This window comes from Hibiscus syriacus, unplaced genomic scaffold, assembly GCF_006381635.1.
Source record: "Hibiscus syriacus cultivar Baekdansim isolate YM2019G1 unplaced genomic scaffold, ASM638163v2 tig00112507_pilon, whole genome shotgun sequence".
Taxonomy (NCBI): domain Eukaryota; kingdom Viridiplantae; phylum Streptophyta; class Magnoliopsida; order Malvales; family Malvaceae; genus Hibiscus; species Hibiscus syriacus.
Window position 1 is genome coordinate 342,938 of NW_024063351.1, and position 19,887 is coordinate 362,824.

A 19,887-nucleotide genomic window follows, 5' to 3' on the forward strand; every position below is an offset into this window, starting at 1 on the left:
AAAATAACAGCTGCATTTTGTATACTATGCAACTCCGGCAGATGCAACTGACGAGTACATCAAATTTGGAGAGTCTACAGTAATTGAGTGTGTGAAGAGATTTTGACGTGTTGTTCGAGAGGTATTTGAAGAACAATATTTAAGATCACCCACTGCTGATGATGTTGCTAGATTACTTTATATTGGTCAGTAACGTGGTTTTCTAGGAATGTTAGGAAAGTCTTGATTGCATGCACTGGAGATGGAAAAATTGTCCAACAGCTTGGGCGGGACAATATTTCGGTCGAAGTGGATCTCCAACAATTATTCTTGAAGTTGTAGTTGATTATGATTTGTGGATATGGCATGCATATTTTGGGATGCCATGGGCCAACAATGATATTAATGTGTTGGAGACATCTAACATATTCTCTAACCTTGCTAGAGGTATTGCTCCTCCTGCACATTATGTCATTTGTGGAAAAGAGTACAATATGGGGTATTATCTAGCTGATGGTATATACCCCAAATGGGCGACTCTTGTGCAAACTATCCATGAGCCAATTAGTCCCAAAAAGAAATATTTTGCGACAAAACAAGAAGCATGTCGAAAGGATGTCGAACGTGCATTTGGAGTTCTTCAAAGTCGATTTGCAATTGTGGCAAATCCAACATGTTTTTGGAGCAAAAATGATTTGAAAGATATTATGATTGCTTGCATAATAATGCATAATATGATAATCGAGATGAACGAGATCTTAATTCTCCAATTGTAGAAGGAATAGATGTGCCGCCTCCAAATGTCGAATTTGTTGAAGACGATGAAACTCAATTTCAAGAATTCCTTACCCAATTTAGACAAATCAAAGATGCAAATGCTCATTTTGCTCTACGAAATGCATTAATTGAACATTTGTGGAATGAATATTCTAATTCGGAGAATTAAAATAAATAATTATGTAACTTATGTTTTTCGCATTATTATTATTAATTGTAGTTTTCTTATTTATTTGTATTTTCGCAATGTTATTTATGAATGTTTTATTTATGTTTTTTATCTTGATATTTTTTAGAAATGTATATTTTTATTTTATATTTGTAAAATCAATATTATAATAGTTAAATATTGTGAATAAAGTAGAGTTGGTGATAATGTAGAGATAGCGCTGGAGATGAGTTATTATTTCAGCTTTAGAGTAGAGATAGATATGTTGTAGAGTAGATATGAGGGCTGGAGATGGCCTTAGAAACGATAATGACATAAAATAACTGAATTTTATATTCTTAATCTTAACTAACTCTTTTAATTTAGAAATGTTTAGTAGTTATATAAATAAGGTGAAAAGACTCGCGAACTTCTTTCTAATTTCGATAATGATAAAATTAGATACCCACAAAATAAATAAATAATTTAGTCTATATAAATTTCAAAAGAAACTAAAGACAATAGACGACAACATTTATTTTCTTCATTCATTTATCTTATATTTTGGTATAGTTACGTATTTAATCATATATATTTAAATAATTTTTATTTGATCCAGATTTTAAGAAAATTTAATAATTTTGATCATTTGTTAATTCGGTTCTGGTTACAAAAAATGTATATAAATTTTAAAAATATATAATGGTTCAAATATAATATATAAAAAGTGAAACTTCAAATGATTAAGATGAATACAATGTTTGTTGAAATTCACTTTGTGGCTTGAGAATCTACTGAATTAGTCGAGGATCACTCCCAGGAGATTGGTCTGATCACTATTCGCCTTATAATAGACCTTCGAGATCGATCGTAAGAAGTTCCCAAAGACCGATATCAATAGCATACTAGATGCTTTGGCTCAGCCTCTCCATGCAAAATACGAGCAAGTAAGGAGTCAGAGAGCATCCCTGACGGAATCCATACATCAGTTTGAACTCCTCCGTAGGATAGCCATTTCAGATGATCTGCATAAATGAAGATCTAATGGAGTTCATAATTATATGGTAGATATTACCTGGGCATCTCGTATCAACTAGAGAATCAAACAGAAAGTCTCAGTCAATATGATCATAAGCTTTCTCCATATCAACCTTAACTGTCATCCAAGGGATTTTACCTTTCTTCATCCGCATAGAATGAATAACCTCTTGAGCAACAAGGATGTTGTTAGCGATATTTCGGCCTGCAATAAAACTGGCTTGGTTCGGGGTGATGATATTAGGAAAAATCTTCTTAAACCGGTTAGCAATAATTTTTATCACCAATTTGTACAAAAAATGCATAAACTAATAGGCCAAAAGTCAAAGAATGCTTCACTATTATCCTTTTTAGGGATAAGAACAATAAGCGCTATGTTTAGCTCCGACTTTATATTATTAGTGGTAAAATACCTTTAACCTAATTGTAAACAGAAGGGCCTATCGTACTCCAATGATTTTGAAAAAAAAAGAGCGTAAAGATCATCGTAACCAGGAGCTTTAAGAGGGTTCATGTCAAAAGGGCACGCTTGATTTCATCAACCGAAGCAAATGATTATAAAGTGATATAGAAATTACATTGAACTTGCTTGCCTTTCATTAGAGAACTACATCAGTATATATACAAGTAATGAGCCTCATAACTCCTCTAACAGTCTCCTAACAACCTCAATCGACTACCTTAACCAACCTGCTCAACATGTATGCACACAATAACCCTAACTATCATTGCTGAATATGCACACAACATTCTCACTATGCTTCAACATTCTCCCCGTCCTTCTCAGTTGTCTCATTTTCGACTACAACAACTTGAACTTTCTGTCGAAATAAATTGTGCACAGACTTTAATAAGGGTTTAGTTAACCCATCAACTACTTGATGCTCTGCAGACAGATAGTTTAACTGAACAGCTCCACAAGCCACTTTTTCTCGCACAAAATGTAGATCAACTCTATATGCTTAGAACAAGCATGAAACGTTGGATTAACACTCATGGCAATGGCACTTGTGTTATCACTCCGCACAATCGAGTTGTAGACACCAATTCACCCATATCAGCTAACAAAGACCTGATCCAAACTACTTCAGACAATGTATCAGTAATGCTACAATACTTAGCCTCAGTTGTTGACCGAGCTACCGTCTTATGCCTTCTAGTTCTCCATGAAACTAGATTACACCTAAGGAACACACAAGACCTAGATACTGACTGACGATCATCTACATTACTGACCCAATCAACATCAACAAAAGTAGTAACACAACAAGCTTCAGACACAGTTGATGATCGGAACACCAAACCATGATCAACTGTTCCACTCAAATAGCACAAAATTCTCTTAACAACAAGCCAATAACCATCACAAGGATGATGCATATACTGACCCACACAATTAAAACTAAAGGATATATTTGGTCGTGTATGACTCAAATACAACAAGGGCCCAATAATACCCTGATACATCAACGCATCTGCAAGTAGGCTTCCCAGCATCATAAGTCAACTTTGGTGACACCACCATCGGTGTAGGTGCATGCTTAGCATTAAGCATTCTTGTTTGCTCCAACAACCCTCGAACAAACTTGCGTTGACTTAAGACCAATTGCTCAGGCGCCCTATAAACCTCGATACCAAGAAAATAACCAAGCTCACTCAAGTCTTTCAAAGAAAAATTCTGACCAAAACCAACGTACGAGCTCTATCAACTCGGCGAATAAACAATGATGCATCAGTAGAAGTGTCACGAAACCTCAGTTCCAACAAAAATTGACGAAGCTTAGAATACCACATACGTGGGGCTTGACGCAACCCATACAACACCTTCTTCAACCTACAGACCAATCGAGATCTATCACTAGACACTTGTTCAAACCCTAGTAGTTGCACCATATACACTTCTTATCCAAGCTCACCATTAAGGAACACATTATTGACATCAACCTATCTTAAACTCCATCGACGAGCCATAACTAATGATAACACAATATTCATTGTGGTAGTCTTTACCACTAGACTAAACGTATCATTAAAATCATAATTAGGTACTTGTGAATATACCCTCGCCACAAGACGAGCCTTGTATCTTGAAACAGAACCATCAACATTATACTTAACCTTGAACAACCACTTACACCCAACTGCTGCTCGCCTTCTGGCAGTGGCTCAAGTACCCACGTACCATTCCTTACAAGTGCATCATATTCAGCCAGAACTGCTTCTTCCACTGTGGATTTTGAAGAGCTTGACTAATTGTGCATGACTCACTGTCACTCCCTTGTATTTGAGTAACAAACACTTCTGTCTTAAAAATCCCTCGTTTACTACAAGTGATCATTGGATGTCCATTCTGAGAAGAATGACAAGGGAGAACGTCTTCAGAATGCCTAGAAGTACTACTAGGACTCGGATCAATAACCAACAACACTTTCTACTGCTCTATATGTCCTCTCACAACATCTGACAAACTATCACCACTCTCACATATACCAGTAATATTACTACCATCAGGCAGACCCACAAAAATACCAGAAGCCCTAGCTTCAGCAGTCCCAGACAAACCTTCATTATACACTGGTACATAATCAATTCCTGAACTACAAGTTGACTAACACCTGTAATTGCTTGTGAAGAATCACCATAAACACGCCAAGCACTAGGAACCATAACAAGCGATGTTCCAATACACGAACTACCCTCAGCTGAAGCATTTTTCTTATTTATATGCTCAGCAAACAGAAATACCTTCTCATCAAATATCACATGATGAGACATATACACTAGCCTATCAGGTGATAAACATTGATAACCTCGATGATTCATACTATAACCCAAAAATACACACGGTTATGACTTGTATGGAAGTTTTTATGGTTGAAACGGTTGTGAGTGGGGAAAGCAACAACAACCAAACACTCTAAGATGATTATAGGTTGGAAGTTTCCCAAACAACCTCTCAAACGGAGTAGATCCTTAAAGCACCTTAGTATCTAATCGATTGATCAAATGGGTTGTTGTAACAACATCAAATGACCAGAACTTAAGAGGCAAAGAAGCTCGAGCTAACAACGTTAATATCATTTCAAACAAATGTTGATGTTTTCTTTCAACAACCCCATTTTACTGAGATATATGAGGACATGTCACCGATGTTGAATCCTACATTGTCCAAGTACAGATGAGAGAAATGAAACTCTGCTCCCCAATCACTATGTACAACTTTAACCTTCTGGCCAAATTGCGTACAAACTAGCTGTTAAAACATTTGAAACACTCAAACAACCTTCCCTTTATCCTTTAACAAGTATACCCAGGTATGCCTTGAAAACACATCAACAAACGACACATAATATTTAAAACCATTTGACACAATATGACTCAGGCCCCATATATCAGTAAATATTAACTGAAATGGATGTGTATATTGAGTCTCAGAAACAAAAAATAGAAGGTTGTGGCTTTTACCCATACGACATGGAACATAAACTGGAAGCAACTCTTTATTTATATCTTTGGTAAGCTAACATTACATCGATTACACACTTATAACAAAACTTTATGAGAATGATGACCTAATCGATCATGCCAAAGTATATAACTATTAGCCACATTAGCTTCAGCATCACGAACACGAGCAGACAGACAACCACCAAAATCATACAGCCACCAACCTCTCTATTCGCAGCAACACAACACCAGACTTCTCATCCCGAACCACACAATGATCAGCATGGAATTCAAAAAACACCTTATTGTCCCTAGCAAGCTTGTAAACTGAAACTAACTTCTTAGTTATAAAAGGAACATGCAATAAATCACTCAGCTTTAAAGAACGCGATGAAGTATATATAGAAGCTTGACCAACTTTAGAAATAAAAATACCACTATCATTGTCTATAGTAAGCTTACCAGCCCTTGTATAGTCTGAGTCATCCATAACTTCTGTTGCATCGGATGTAACGTGATGAGTAACCCCTGAATCAATAAACCATGATACAAAGTAGGGTTTATAGAAGCCACGTTTAAAGTGGCCTGAGACGTTCTTGATCATCCATACCAGTTCCACGCACACCAGGCTTACTCCCACATACACATGAAGAGGAGCTATAATGACACACATTAGCTGAAGGTGATCGTTCCTTGAAAGAAAGCCTCGTATCAGATTCATCCACACCTGGAAAAGACTTATCACATCTATACCAACAACGATTGACAAGATGGTCATTCTTGCCACACAATTGTCACTGAACTTTATTATGCCCTTGACCACGATCGGCTTGATTATAAGCTACATGCCTCTCCGATTTGGATTGATCTTGTCGAAAAAACCGATCAAACGGTTATCCATAGAACTTTTAACCTGCGCCACATTAGCAGCAACCGTCACATTATCAAAATGATTAAAATTTTCTACTGAGTCTCAACATCAATAAAAACAGACACTATCCTTCCAACGTTAAGGTCTCATGACTAGCCGATAACACAGTGACTACAGATCTATACTTCACCGATAAGCCATTCAAGATCGCAGCAATGTGTTAAAGATCAGAAACTAGGCTTCTACATTACGCTAAAGCATCACATATTTCTTTGCCTTGAGACATGTCCACTCGCATCCCTAGATCACTTTGATAAACTGCTTTGATTTGATAATGTAGATTCATCACTACCATTGCTGACTTACAGGAAAATATATTGTTTATCGTCGTCCACACCTGAGTAGCCATTTCAGCTCCCACCAAATGTGGCAAAAAGAAAAGATTAATCATAGACAAAAGCCATTAGGCTAATGCACTATCTTGAGCCACAAAGAGCTCATAGTCTTCATTTTAAGCAATAGTGTCATCATCAAGCATAATCGTCGCAGACAGAGGAACAGTTGAACCAGAGAGCAGCATCTCAAGACGATGACTCCTGATAGCTAACAACACCTATTGTTTCCACAACAAAAAATTTTGATCATCTAAAACAATACTCAACTGTTTATTAGTGAATGCATTCGGAGCAGCTCCCAAGCAATCAGAGCTACTCACAACACCACCCGAAAGAGGAGAAACCAAAGGCGCCATATGACCAATGACCAGACACCAGCAAAGAAGAATGAACTCCTACCACATCACTAGATCACCAACATCTAATACCATGTTAGACTCAAGCAAATGATTATGAAATGATATAGAAATCACATTGGACTTGTTTGAGTTTCATTAAAGAACTATATCAGTATATATACAAGTAATGAGCCTCATAAAAACCTCAACCGACTACCTAACCAACCAGCTCAACATGCATGCACACAACAACCCTAACTATCATTATTGATTATGCACGCAACATCCTCACTATGCTTCAACAAACTAAAACCAGTCTACCTAGGCTCTCAACATCAGACTAAGAGAGTGTTGGGAACCTCAAATAGATGGGGAAATTCTAGGAGCAATTCTCATCCTCACGGTATGAAGAGGAAAAATAACTCGCAAATTCATGTCTGAGGGACTCATCATCAAAACATTAATTTCCATCACCCAATCTCAAGCCTTGAATATAGTTTAACTTCTGACGAGTTAGAACGCATGAATGATAAAACTTAGTGTTCTGGTCTTCGTCCAGAACCTAGTTACTATGTGTCTTTTGTTACCACATGAGCTCTTCATAGTCTATAATCTCTTCGAGCTTGGATCTAACCTCAAGCTTCTTGTCAATAAGGGAACTATTATAGTTCATATCCAAGTCTATTTGGATTTTGGCTAGTCATCTTTTTCTTTTGGCTTTCTCCTAGAATATATGACCATAGACCTCCTTGTTCCAAACATTACGAGCAGAAGATATGAAAATTAAATAATTCATAATTGTACCTTCAGAACTCCAAATCTCCTAGATGAAGTCTTCGAAGTGGGGTGTTTCGTCTAGCATGCTAAAGATTAGAAGGTCAATGAGCCTTAGGAAAAAATTGGTCAGCCGATTGAAGGAGAATGTGTTTGTGATCTGGCTTGATCACAAATGTTTAAACATTTCTAAATGAGCAATACAGATCTAATAGTCATTTTCAATGACATGATCAAGGTGTTTAAGAATCTTACTAGGAGACCAAGTTAAAGAATACCCTTTGAACCCTAAATTAATAATATTTTGGTATTCCATGAACTCTTGGAAGTGTTTACATCCAAAACTATGCATGATGCTGTCTTTCTTTTCATCAGCAAATAGAATGGCATTGAAATCACCAATAATGATTCACAAAGCATTCCTCGTCGCTTGAATGTTTTGGAGATCCCTCCAAAGGCTAGAGCGTTTTGCTTTGTTCAGGTTACCATACACTATAGTTACGAAAACATGCTTTGGGGTAAAAGGCCAAACAATTTTAGCCAAAACGAACTGAGGATGGGCTACCACAACCTCCATCGAAAGATGACTATTCCAAAATAGGGATGCCAATATATCTTAGACCCAACTTGAATACGTAGATTCAGATATGTTTTATAGGGTTTAGATCCTAAAATTTTAGACCCGGCGGGTCTGAACCGGATCTGGATCCTCTGATTAAAGTATGGATATCAGTTTGGATTTAACAATAAGATACCAGGTCTAGACCCGTTTATAGAAAAACCTACCTTTGATTTTAAAATATATATGACATAATAGTTTTTAAAAACTATATAGATATTTTATAGAGGGAGACACATGAGTTCTTATAGGGTTGAGTTCTTATAGGTTTTAAACTCGGCTTACGATAATAGAATATTTCATGATCTAAATTTTATGGTCTTTTTACTGGTGTTCTAGTCACCGTTAAGGGAATGATTTACGTGACTTGAGCTTGCCAAGACTGTATTCACGGTCTGATCACTGGACAAAAAGAAGAGTTATTATAGTTAGTATCAATCCCCGTATGTTTGGGAGACTTACCTGATTTATGGGATTCAATGTTTAAGGCTGAGAAACGATATTCCGAGACTTTAAGATGATTAGGATTTTTCATATTTTTCTGAAATCGGAGGAGACTTCCGACGATGCAATTCAATAACCATCTATGATCCATAAATGGTTAGGTCCTGGTTTTAGCCTGTTCATTGATCGAGTTTGATATTTCCACTTACGGCAGAATTGGCCAGGCTTGATTCCGGGCTAACATCATCCTTTTTGGAGCTGTTGTGAGCTTTAGGGTTATAATCAACTTAAGGAGTGCTCACCGTACATGTATATTTGAGGTGCCAGAAGCGGCCATAGGAAAAGCAAATGCACGACAGGTTTTCATACTCCTTTACTTGTATCTTATCCCTCACGACGACTTTGGCAATTAGAGGTTTTATTAGGTCGACGTAAATTGTTACCCGGGTGAGCCTTCCCCTGTTAGTTCGTAGCATTCTGAAAATCCAACTTGCCAACTTTTCTCACAAGGCCACCTATATTGCTCAAGATTTTTGGTTGTACACATACTCAGGGAGCCCCAAAAATTGTATCCAAGCTATGACTGTTGTTAGTGTTAAAGTATCACCATAGCCCAGTAACTAACTCACAAAGAAATCATGAATCACTGCTTTCATTCATTTGTAAAACCACACTCTCTGCAGCAGTAGCAGAAGGCTATTTATACAACATATGATGAAATGAAAATAAAGGGAAAGATTGTTAGGACGTTAGAGGAGAGATAGAGTTTGTTAAGACAACTCTAACCACCTCATGTATATTACACATGCATGATTCATACGTATAACCAATCCATGCATACATTACACATATTATCATAATACACTAACATTCCCCTTACTACTTTACTTTACACCTTTCTAATTCAGCATAAACACTAACATTCTCCCTGCAGTTGCAAACTTGTAAACTTCTCAACCTGCACATTTGATTTGCACAATCAACAACTTTTGTCTGTGTTTTACAAATAAGGGTGCAGACAGTGGCTTTGTTAAAATGTCTACAACCTATTCAAATGCAGGAACGTCATGGACTTGTAACTTCCCTGCTGCAATCATCTCTCGAATGAAAAAAGATCAAGCTCCATATGTTTAAACTTGGAATGCAAAACAAGATTGGCAGAAAATGTAACTGCACTTGAATTGTCACACCATAAGTAGGTTTACCATGAGAAACAATGTGCATTTCACTCAATAAATATTCAAGCCATACCATTTCAGCAGCTGCACACGCAACACTATGATATTCTCCTTCAGCTATTGATCGAGCCACAACCTGTTGTTTTCGAGAGCTCCATGAAACTAAGTTGCCCCTAAATAAATGCTGAAGCCAGAAGTGGAACGTCTATCATCCACATCTGCTCCCCAACTTGCTTCAGCAAAGCCTGCCAAGGAAAGTCTAGAAAACCCCAAGAAACGTAGACCAAAATCAATCGTTCCTTGTAAGTTTCTTAAGATGCGTTTCATAGCCTGAAAATGAGTGTCGAGAGGAGCTTGCATAATTTGACACACACGATTGACAATAAATGCGATATTTGGACGAGTAATCACAACATACTGTAGAGCTCCAACAATGCTGCGAAATTAAGTAACTTTCTCAATTGGATTTCCACCCTTAGTTGAAAGTTTGCAGTTTGTAACCATAGGAGTAGGAAGGCCATTTGCACTTTCAAATCCATTGCGCTGTAACAATTCATGAATGTACTTTTGCTAACACAAAACAACACCTCCTGATTCATATTTAACTTCAATTCCTAAGAAGAAATTTAGAGTTCCCATATCCTTTAGAGCATACTTTGCATGCAATTTGTCAATAACAATCTGAACCTCACTCGGATTACTGCCAGTGAGAATTATATCATCAACATATACAAGTAAATATATCAAACACTTATCATTTTTTCAAACAAAAAAAGAAGAATCAGACTTGGCTACCACATAGCCTTTTGATTCTAGATAACTCCTTAAGCTGTCAAACCAAGCACGAGGTGCCTGTTTTAAGCCATATATGGATTTACGCAACTTACAAACCAGTTTCTCATCACTAAATTCAAACCTAGGGGGCTGAGTCATGTAGACTTCTTCTGCAAGCACTCCATTGAGAAAAACATTATTGATGTCAACTTGCCTAAGTTGCCATCCTTTTGACAAAGCTAATGTCAATATGACACATACAATTAATGGTTTAACAATAGGACTAAAGACTTCATAAAAGTCAATACATGGTTGCTGAAGAAACCCCTTTGCTACCAATCTTGCTTTATACCAAGCAATTGAACCATCTGCATTCCTTTTGATTCAAAACAACCATTTCCAGTGCACTGCCCTTCTGTCACTTGGTAATGACACTAGAGACCATGTTTTATTTTTCAACAAAACCTCATACTCCTCTTGAACAGCAGCCTTCCAATGTGGACTAGCCAAAGCCTATGTGGTTCTTCATCAACCCATGCAGTATATTGAAATATCTTTGGTTTTGAAATACCACTCTTACTCCTTGTTTGCATTGGATGAGTGTTTAAGGTCGAGCTACAACCAACTCCCACATCTATCTGTGGCTGTGTTATTCCAATTGGAACAGTGGTGGAACTCGATTTTGCTAGAATAACTTCTTCACTATCTGTTTTATAAGCATTTTGACTATCATTCGTTCCTCCACTGTTTACTTCATGATCGGGCTGACTGTCATCACCTTATTCATTTTGCATACTATTCATAGATGAAATAGTATCAACATATCCTTGCTGAGTTTGAACCTGTGGAGCAAAGATGATGGGCAGTTCCCAAGTTGAAACATGTGAGTCTACATGATCTTGATTTGTCATCTTATATGTATCATAGGGAAATTTGTTTTCATCGAAAATTACATGCCTCGAAACAAACATCCTCTCAGAATCATCAAGGCATCTATATCCTTTGTGTGATGGACTGTATCCAAGAAACACACACTGCTTGGATCTATATTCAAGCTTATGATGATTAAATGGTCTCACCAAAGGAAAGCAGACACAACCAAACACTCGTAACATTGAATAGTCAGGAGGTTGTTGATATAAAACCTGAAATGGAGACTTTCCATGTAATACCTTTGTAGGCAATCGATTTATAAGATACACAACCAAGATGAAAGCATAACTCCAAAATTTCAAAGGCAATAAAGCTTGAGACAGCAGAGCCAGTCCCATTTCAACCACTTGGCGATGTTTTCTTTCAGCCTTGCCATTTTGCTCAGATGTACTTGGACAAGAGATTCGATGTTGGACTCCATTAGTTAGAGACCATCCTCTTATAGACTAATATTCTCCTCCACCATCACTCTGCAAACTCTTAATCTTGACTCCAAATTACACCTTAATAAATTTGTAAAAATTTAGAAAGCATTGCATAACTTCTGACTTTTTTTTAATCAAGTAAAGCCAGGTAAATATGTTGTATACATCAATGAAGGACACATAGTAACATATCCATCGCTAGAAATAATTGGTGTTGGCCCCCATAGATAAGAAACAACTAGTTGAAAATGAGCATTGTATTCAGTGAGTGAACTAGTGAATGGCAGCTTGTGAGCTTTACTTTGTAAGCAAGCATTGCAATCAGAAGACAAGGAATTTTTATTAGAGACAACATTACAAGTTTTCATTACTGTTTTTACCACACTAACAGATGAATTCCCTAATCTGTGTCCGAGCATCCTTCACATTAGAGTCTAACAAGCCACAAGACTTTGACACATTATTCAATTGCATTTGCTTCTTAGGAGATAAAAGCTGAAATAAACCTTCATCCGTGAGCTTCCCTTTCAACATCATACTCTGTGTCCGAGCATTCACAAAACATTCAAGTGGATGGAATTCAATAAAGACATCATTATCTCGAGTAAACTGAGAAACATACAATAGATTTTTCCTAATGTTAGGAACATGCAAAACATTTTGCAAAACCAACAGTTTTGTTTTAGATGGCAAGTAACTTTGACCAATATGAGATATTTTCACACCTTCCCCATTTCCTATTTGAAGACACTGATTACTTGTGTAGGTCATACCAGTGCTAAGTAGAGATAAATCATTTGCAACATGATGCGTTGCCCCTATCTGGATACCATACTAGATCTGCACTGCTAGTTGTTGCAGCAGGTCAAGGCAATGGATTAGTAGAGATAAATCCAGTTGGAGAAGCCATGAATGCTTGTGAATTTTTAACTGAATCCACACCACCATGAGTAGGCAGTGAAGTGTACCAAGGAACCTCTTGATGAAAAGATACTGGACTAGGCATCACAAAATGAGGATTAGAGTAATAATAACCAGGATGAGATGAAAACAATGCACTTATGGAGGGAAAATGAGCACTCATTGCATGATTAAACACATGAGCATTTGAAGAGAACTGCTGATTTCCAGCAAGAACTTGAGCTGACCTCCACCCTTCACTGTTTCGATTGCCAGAATCAACACCTGTAAAATTTCTATCAAAACGATGATAGCATTTGTGCACTGTGTGACCAAATTTGCCACAAAGCTGACATTTAGGACGATTATCAAATCGACCTCGATCATGACCACTAGATTGACCACGCACAACACCATCTTGTTTTGAAACAACAGTGATTTCAGAATCCTCCAATTCATGCACCTTATTTTCACCTGTAGATCTAGAAACCAAATTTGCTTAAATTCCTTCAGTGAGAAATGCCTTATGACGAGCTTCGCAGTCAAGTAACATTTCAGTAAGCACATCTAAAGATACATTATCACGAGATGCAATTGCAATGACTGATTCAAACTCCATGGACAGACCAACAAGGACAACGCTGACTTGCTTATGTTCAACAATCGGACTACCTGCAGCGCATAACATATCACAAATGGATTTGACTTTGGCCAGAAATTCATTCACCGTTTGGCCAGCTTTGCGTTGAGAATGAAGACTATGTCTAAGTGATGACACCTTGGCACTTGATCGAGCACCAAACAATCGTGCAATGGTAGTCCAAATGGAATTAGCAAAGGTAAGACCAGTGAGATGTGGTAAAACCTCAGCACTAACAGTAGTAAGTAACCATGATGCCAACAACTTATCTTGTTGTTGATAGAGATTGAACATCGAGATGTCCTCAGCACGTCTAGTCTCCACCGTTGCAACCGTCACAGGAGGTTCACCTTCATCCGAGATGAATCGAAGCAAGCCATAACCATCTATAATGAGAGATACTTGATGTTTCCATAGTAGGTAAGTACTCTCATAAAACTTGACCACGTCATGCTTGAGAATGTGTTGAACTGAGGAGATCTCCCATTGAATGCAACCACACGCAGCAAAGACCAAGCAAAAATTAAGCTACCAGCCTTGGCGACTGATACCATGTTAAAGTATCACCATAGCTCAGTAACTAACTCACACAGAAACCATGAATCACTTCTTTCATTCATTTGCAAAACCACACTCTCTGCAACAATAGCACAAGGCTATTTATACAGCATATGATTAAATGAAAAGAGAGGGAAAGATTGTTAGGACGTTAGAGGAGAGAGAGAGTTTGTTAAGACAACTCTAACCATCTCACGTACATTACACATGCATGATTCATATGTATAACCAATCCATGCATACATCACACATACTATCATCATACACTAACAGTTAGGTATATTTGTGAGGTTCAGAAACCCATAGTCTACGGCTGAACAGTTAAATATTGCCATACACGATCCACAGACCATCAGCAAGAACTTTGGAATAATCCTCTTCAGACTAGAAACACACCAAAAAATAGTTGTTTTTGAGATCCATAAGGGTGAATGGTTGTGAAGGATGCCATAGGGCATAAGCTTTATTTGATAGCGTGTTGAGCCATATATTCCGACCCAACAGTTTCAAGATAACCGATCTAGCCATGCTCTATTCCATATGTTTATACTCCCTGTCAGAAAACTGGATCGAGGGAAGACCAAAACAAGTCCCAATAATTATGTCATCATCACCAATCTCGAAATCTTCAGTGGTTTGCGTTAAATCGGACTGATTAGTCTCTGTGCCTTTGGCCTCTCCTGACAGAGCATCACCATAGGATAGTCCCGGTTGTTCCTGTTTTACTATCTCCATCTCAAGGTCTTGAGATGATTCCGTTTCCGGAGGCTTGAATCGGACTATTTTAGTCTCGTCTGAGCTCATTGGAGGCTCATTCCGAGAGGCCGCGGCCTCATTATCGGAAGGGAGATCGCTAGAGGGTCATTCGTCAGTAAAGCACTGCTGTCCAAAAAAGACAATGACAGCGTCTTCATTATATTTTTATTAGTTGTAAACTTGTCTATTCCTACTAGAACTTGATGGGTAAATGAGTGATAATAACATAATAATAACAATTTAATAAAATAATGTAATATATTCATTTGTATCACATGTTTTTTAAAACCAATTATATGCGCACATGTGCAATCATCTTCCACCACATTTTCCTTTTTAGCTATTTACCCTTCAAGTAGCTCAAGTTTGCTATTTGTTCAATCTAGTCCCTTTTTCTAGCTCAATTGGCACTGTTGAGTGTTGGTAAATTTGGGGGGTCTAACGATCAAATTATAAAACATCGAAGGCTCGATACACTCATTTAAGCAATCAATTAGTTAATTAATTATGTATGTCCACTCACTAATTAATTTAGTCTCATTACTACTAGATAACAAATGAATTACTTTTTAATTGTATGCTAACTAAAAAATAAAAGGTTAATTAGTTTTAGTTTTTAATATAATATCTAAACTATTTAGAACTTTTTCTCGCTAGAATAAAAAATACTATACATAATACATTGAATAATATTTAAACTCATCTTCTTTTATGTATTATAATATCAACATCAATTAAATTAAAATCTTAATTAATTAAATAATAAAAATATAATTTTTTATAATTAAATAGGGGTAACAAAAATGTAAACATGGTTCTATAGAATAAAAGGTTAAAGACATTTTTTTTCTTTTACCGCAGTAAAAGGGTTTACTGTTTTCAAACCACGTAGCAATTGTTGATTGGCCAGTTTGTCCAGTCCAAAATTGCGCCAAAAAAGACCCTCTTCTATATAATATAAAGTTCCTTCCGAAGCCGCTTGAGTAATAAGAAAACGCATTTTCGATTTTTACACGATCTCCCTCTCTCTCTCACATCCTACCCTTCGTTTTCTCTTTTTTTTTAAAAAAAAATCCGAAAGACGATGGAGGCTCTCCGCCTCACGCCACCTCAGCCGTTTCTCCTCCGCCGCAAAGAGAGGGTCCCACAAACATCCTTTGTTGGCCCACACATTTCAAAGAAAGGTAACCTCAACCTGCCTTGGATCGGAGCCGCCACGTCAAAATTGACGGCTGATATCTCTTCTCCGGTCGTTACCTCCGGCCAGAACGTTTCCGCTTCGTCTTCTACGTCGAGTTTTTCCGCCGCTCCTCCTGCGTCGCGAAAGAAGGTGGCTAGTAACTCCCTGCTGTATCCGTCAGGGTACTTAGGTGCGTCACCGGAACGTTCGATGGATGAAGGAAACGGCGACGTAATAAACGCGATGGAGTATTTAACAAGTATATTGTCGTCCAAGGTTTACGATGTGGCGGTAGAGTCACCGTTACAGTTGGCGACTAAGCTGTCTGAACGGTTGGGCAATCAAGTTTGGCTCAAGAGAGAAGATTTACAGCCCGTAAGAAAAACTCTTCAATTTTTATACGATTGAAATTTCTGGGGATGGTTTATTGATTTAAGTTATATTTTTCATTAAAAAATTGTAACCTCAAAAGACTTTGTTTTTGGTTTATAGTTTATATTTATTGGAATGTGATGACTTTGATTGCCTCTGGTTTTCATTTCTAACGATATTTGTTTCTATGAGCGGTGGGGTTTTTGCAGATTAGGACTGTCTATACTCTTTGCGTTTTCTTTTGCTTTACATTGAGCTTTATAGATTTCCTTTTTTAAGCTTGAATTTAGCTCTTTTGTTTTTGATTCGTGTACTCTGAGTTACGTTGTTGTTGTGAGTTAATATTTGCATGATTTTTAGTTTTTTCTCTTTGGAATCTGTTAATGAGTTAGCAGAACGGAAACCCTTTACTTTTGTAGTTGAGTATAAACTTGAAAGAGGAACTTTGACATGTTTTTGGGGTGTATTGTTTTTCGCATTCGTTCTGATGAAATGTTTTTCAAATTTTCAGGTTTTCTCTTTTAAGCTTCGTGGAGCGTATAGTATGATGGCAAAGCTTCCCAAGGAACAATTAGAAAGAGGGGTTATTTGCTCATCAGCAGGAAATCATGCCCAAGGGGTTGCATTGTCTGCCAAGAGACTTGGTTGCAATGCTGTTATTGTTATGCCTGTTACCACGCCAGAAATTAAGGTGTTTCTTAGTGATTTACTTGTATTAATTACATTTCTTATAAAGATTTCTCGATTTGAGTGCTGGTTTCCCATTTGCAGTGGCAATCTGTTGAGAGGTTGGGTGCAACCGTTGTTCTTGTTGGAGATTCATATGATGAGGCACAAGCATATGCTAAGAAAAGGGCTAAAGACGAAGTTCGCACATTTATACCCCCATTTGACCACCCGGACGTTATTATTGGACAAGGCACAGTTGGGATGGAGATTGTTCGCCAAACACAAGGCCCATTGCATGCAATCTTTGTACCTGTTGGTGGTGGTGGGCTTATAGCCGGCATTGCTGCTTATGTAAAGAGGGTTTCCCCAGAGGTGTGCTGTTTCTTCTTATAACCATCTGCTATTTCATTATTCTGGCACTTGGCATAATTCTTAGTAGATTACAAGTGCATGCCATGTGGTGATCCTTTATTTCTTTCCTTGTTTCACACATGTTAAGTGCATAACTGAAACCTTATACTTTGCAAAAAAAAAATGTAGTAATTCACTTTCATATTTCATCCACAGCTCTCTGTTGTATTACTTTTACAGGTGAAAATTATTGGAGTGGAACCTTTTGATGCGAATGCAATGGCATTGTCGCTGCATCATGGTGAAAGAGTGATACTGGACCAGGTTGGAGGCTTTGCAGATGGAGTAGCTGTTAAGGAGGTTGGTGAAGAAACCTTCCGCATATGTAAGGAACTGGTGGACGGTGTTGTTCTTGTTAGCCGCGATGCTATTTGTGCCTCTATAAAGGTATGATTTTGTATGTTTCAACCTTCAAATTTTGCATTGGTTCACTTAGGCTGATTCTTTTTTATCCTCTCAATTGTTAAAAGACTGGACATCACAATCAAACTCAACTTTGGTTGTACTTTTGGTGCTTCTGTCCTTGTAAGCAAACATTTTTTTTAAAGATTGTAAGCAAACATTGCACATGATGTTAGAAGTCCTTTTTATGTTCTGTTTTTTTTCTCTCTTATTTTATCTCTTCAGTATGACTAATGCGTTTCATTTTCGCCGGATACCTGATGACTTTCTTATAATTAGCCCAATGCTTAGGGATTTACATCTGTCCTGTTTTTGTTGCAGGATATGTTTGAAGAGAAGAGGAGCATTCTTGAACCAGCAGGTGCACTAGCCTTTGCAGGAGTCGAAGCGTATTGCAAATATTACGGATTTAAGGGGAAGAATGTTGTTGCAATAACTAGTGGTGCAAACATGAATTTCGATAAGCTTAGAGTTGTTACTGAATTGGCTAATGTGGGTAGACAACAGGAGGCGGTGCTTGCAACTGTCTTGCCGGAGGAGCCGGGAAGCTTCAAACAGTTCTGTAAACTGGTCGGCCTATGAATAAGCTTCAACTGGAAATGTTGTAGCAATTATCATTTTTGTTCATTTGTATTGCTAAGTTAAAATAACCATTTGTCCTTGGGATTGACAGGTGGGGCATATGAATATCACTGAGTTCAAGTATAGATGTAGTTCTGATAAAGAAGCCGTAGTTTTGTACAGGTTATCACTCTATTTTAGTTACTAATAAAATACAAAAAGATGATAACACGTTCAATATTGTTCATTTTCATGGCTAGCTTTTATATGTGAGCTGAGGTCACTTCATTGTTCATCAATGTTGTTTTCAGTGTTGGTGGTCACACTGTTTCTGAACTTGAAGCAGTGAAGCAGAGGATGGAATCTTCTCAACTTAGAACCTTCAATCTTACAGCAAGTGATTTGGTTAAAGATCACTTGCGGTATTTGGTAATTACCATTACTCTTCCTTTTCAGTTTTACCTGATTTTTGCCTCTGTTAATTCTCTCTATTCATCTCTTCCAGATGGGAGGCAGATTGAATGTCGAAAACGAGGTCCTATGCCGGTTTACTTTCCCGGAGAGGCCCGGTGCTTTGTTGAAGTTCTTAGACACTTTTAGTCCACGCTGGAATATTAGTTTGTTCCATTACCGTGGCCAGGGCGAAACAGGAGCGAACGTTTTGGTCGGAATTCAAGTCTCGAAGAGTGAGGAGGAGGAGTTTGTCCGCCATGCCGATGGCCTCGGATATGACTACGTAGTGGTAAATGATGACAAGAATTTTCAACTTCTGATGCATTAATCATATTTAGTTTCAACTTCAGATATTGCACATGTTAAAGAAAGCCATGGAGCATGGGGCCTTCGAGTGTGAGTCAAATGTTATTTTCTTATTTTATTTCGATTTGAGTCGAGCTTGATAATTTTAAGTTTATAAATTTTAAATCAAACTCAATTTTTAATATTTGAATGGAGTCGAGCTCAATAATATTCAAGTTTGACTTGATACATTTACAACCCTAAAAACTAGAACATGTCACCCTTTGACACTAGAACCAATTTTTAAGTTTAGTCATTACACATTTTAAAAAAGAACAACCTGGCCCCTCATTAAAATTATCTATGTTAATAATTTTAATCAATTTATTTCTTAAGCTTAAATTCAAAAAAAAAAAAAATTTGCTAAAACTATAAAATTTTTAGAATTTTTTTATTTTTTAGTCTGAAAATATTTTTATTTGAAATAGGCTTATTATTACTATGAGTTTTATTTAAGAGAAAATAACCTCAATGACCAAAAATCTCAGATAATATACGAT

General features: G+C 37.3%; 1 protein-coding gene across 1 annotated transcript; it reads left to right on the forward strand.

Moving 5' to 3' along the window:
- The first annotated feature begins 16,041 nt into the window (after window positions 1–16,041).
- Window positions 16,042–19,439, forward strand: LOC120181013 (threonine dehydratase biosynthetic, chloroplastic-like). Its single transcript, XM_039186262.1, has 8 exons — window positions 16,042–16,549; window positions 17,058–17,237; window positions 17,318–17,587; window positions 17,807–18,013; window positions 18,350–18,598; window positions 18,702–18,772; window positions 18,901–19,018; window positions 19,095–19,439. The coding sequence occupies exons 1-8, from the start codon at window positions 16,079–16,081 to the stop codon at window positions 19,368–19,370; spliced, it is 1,842 nt and encodes a 613-aa protein (XP_039042193.1). The 5' UTR covers window positions 16,042–16,078; the 3' UTR covers window positions 19,371–19,439.
- Window positions 19,440–19,887: the final 448 nt, after the last annotated feature.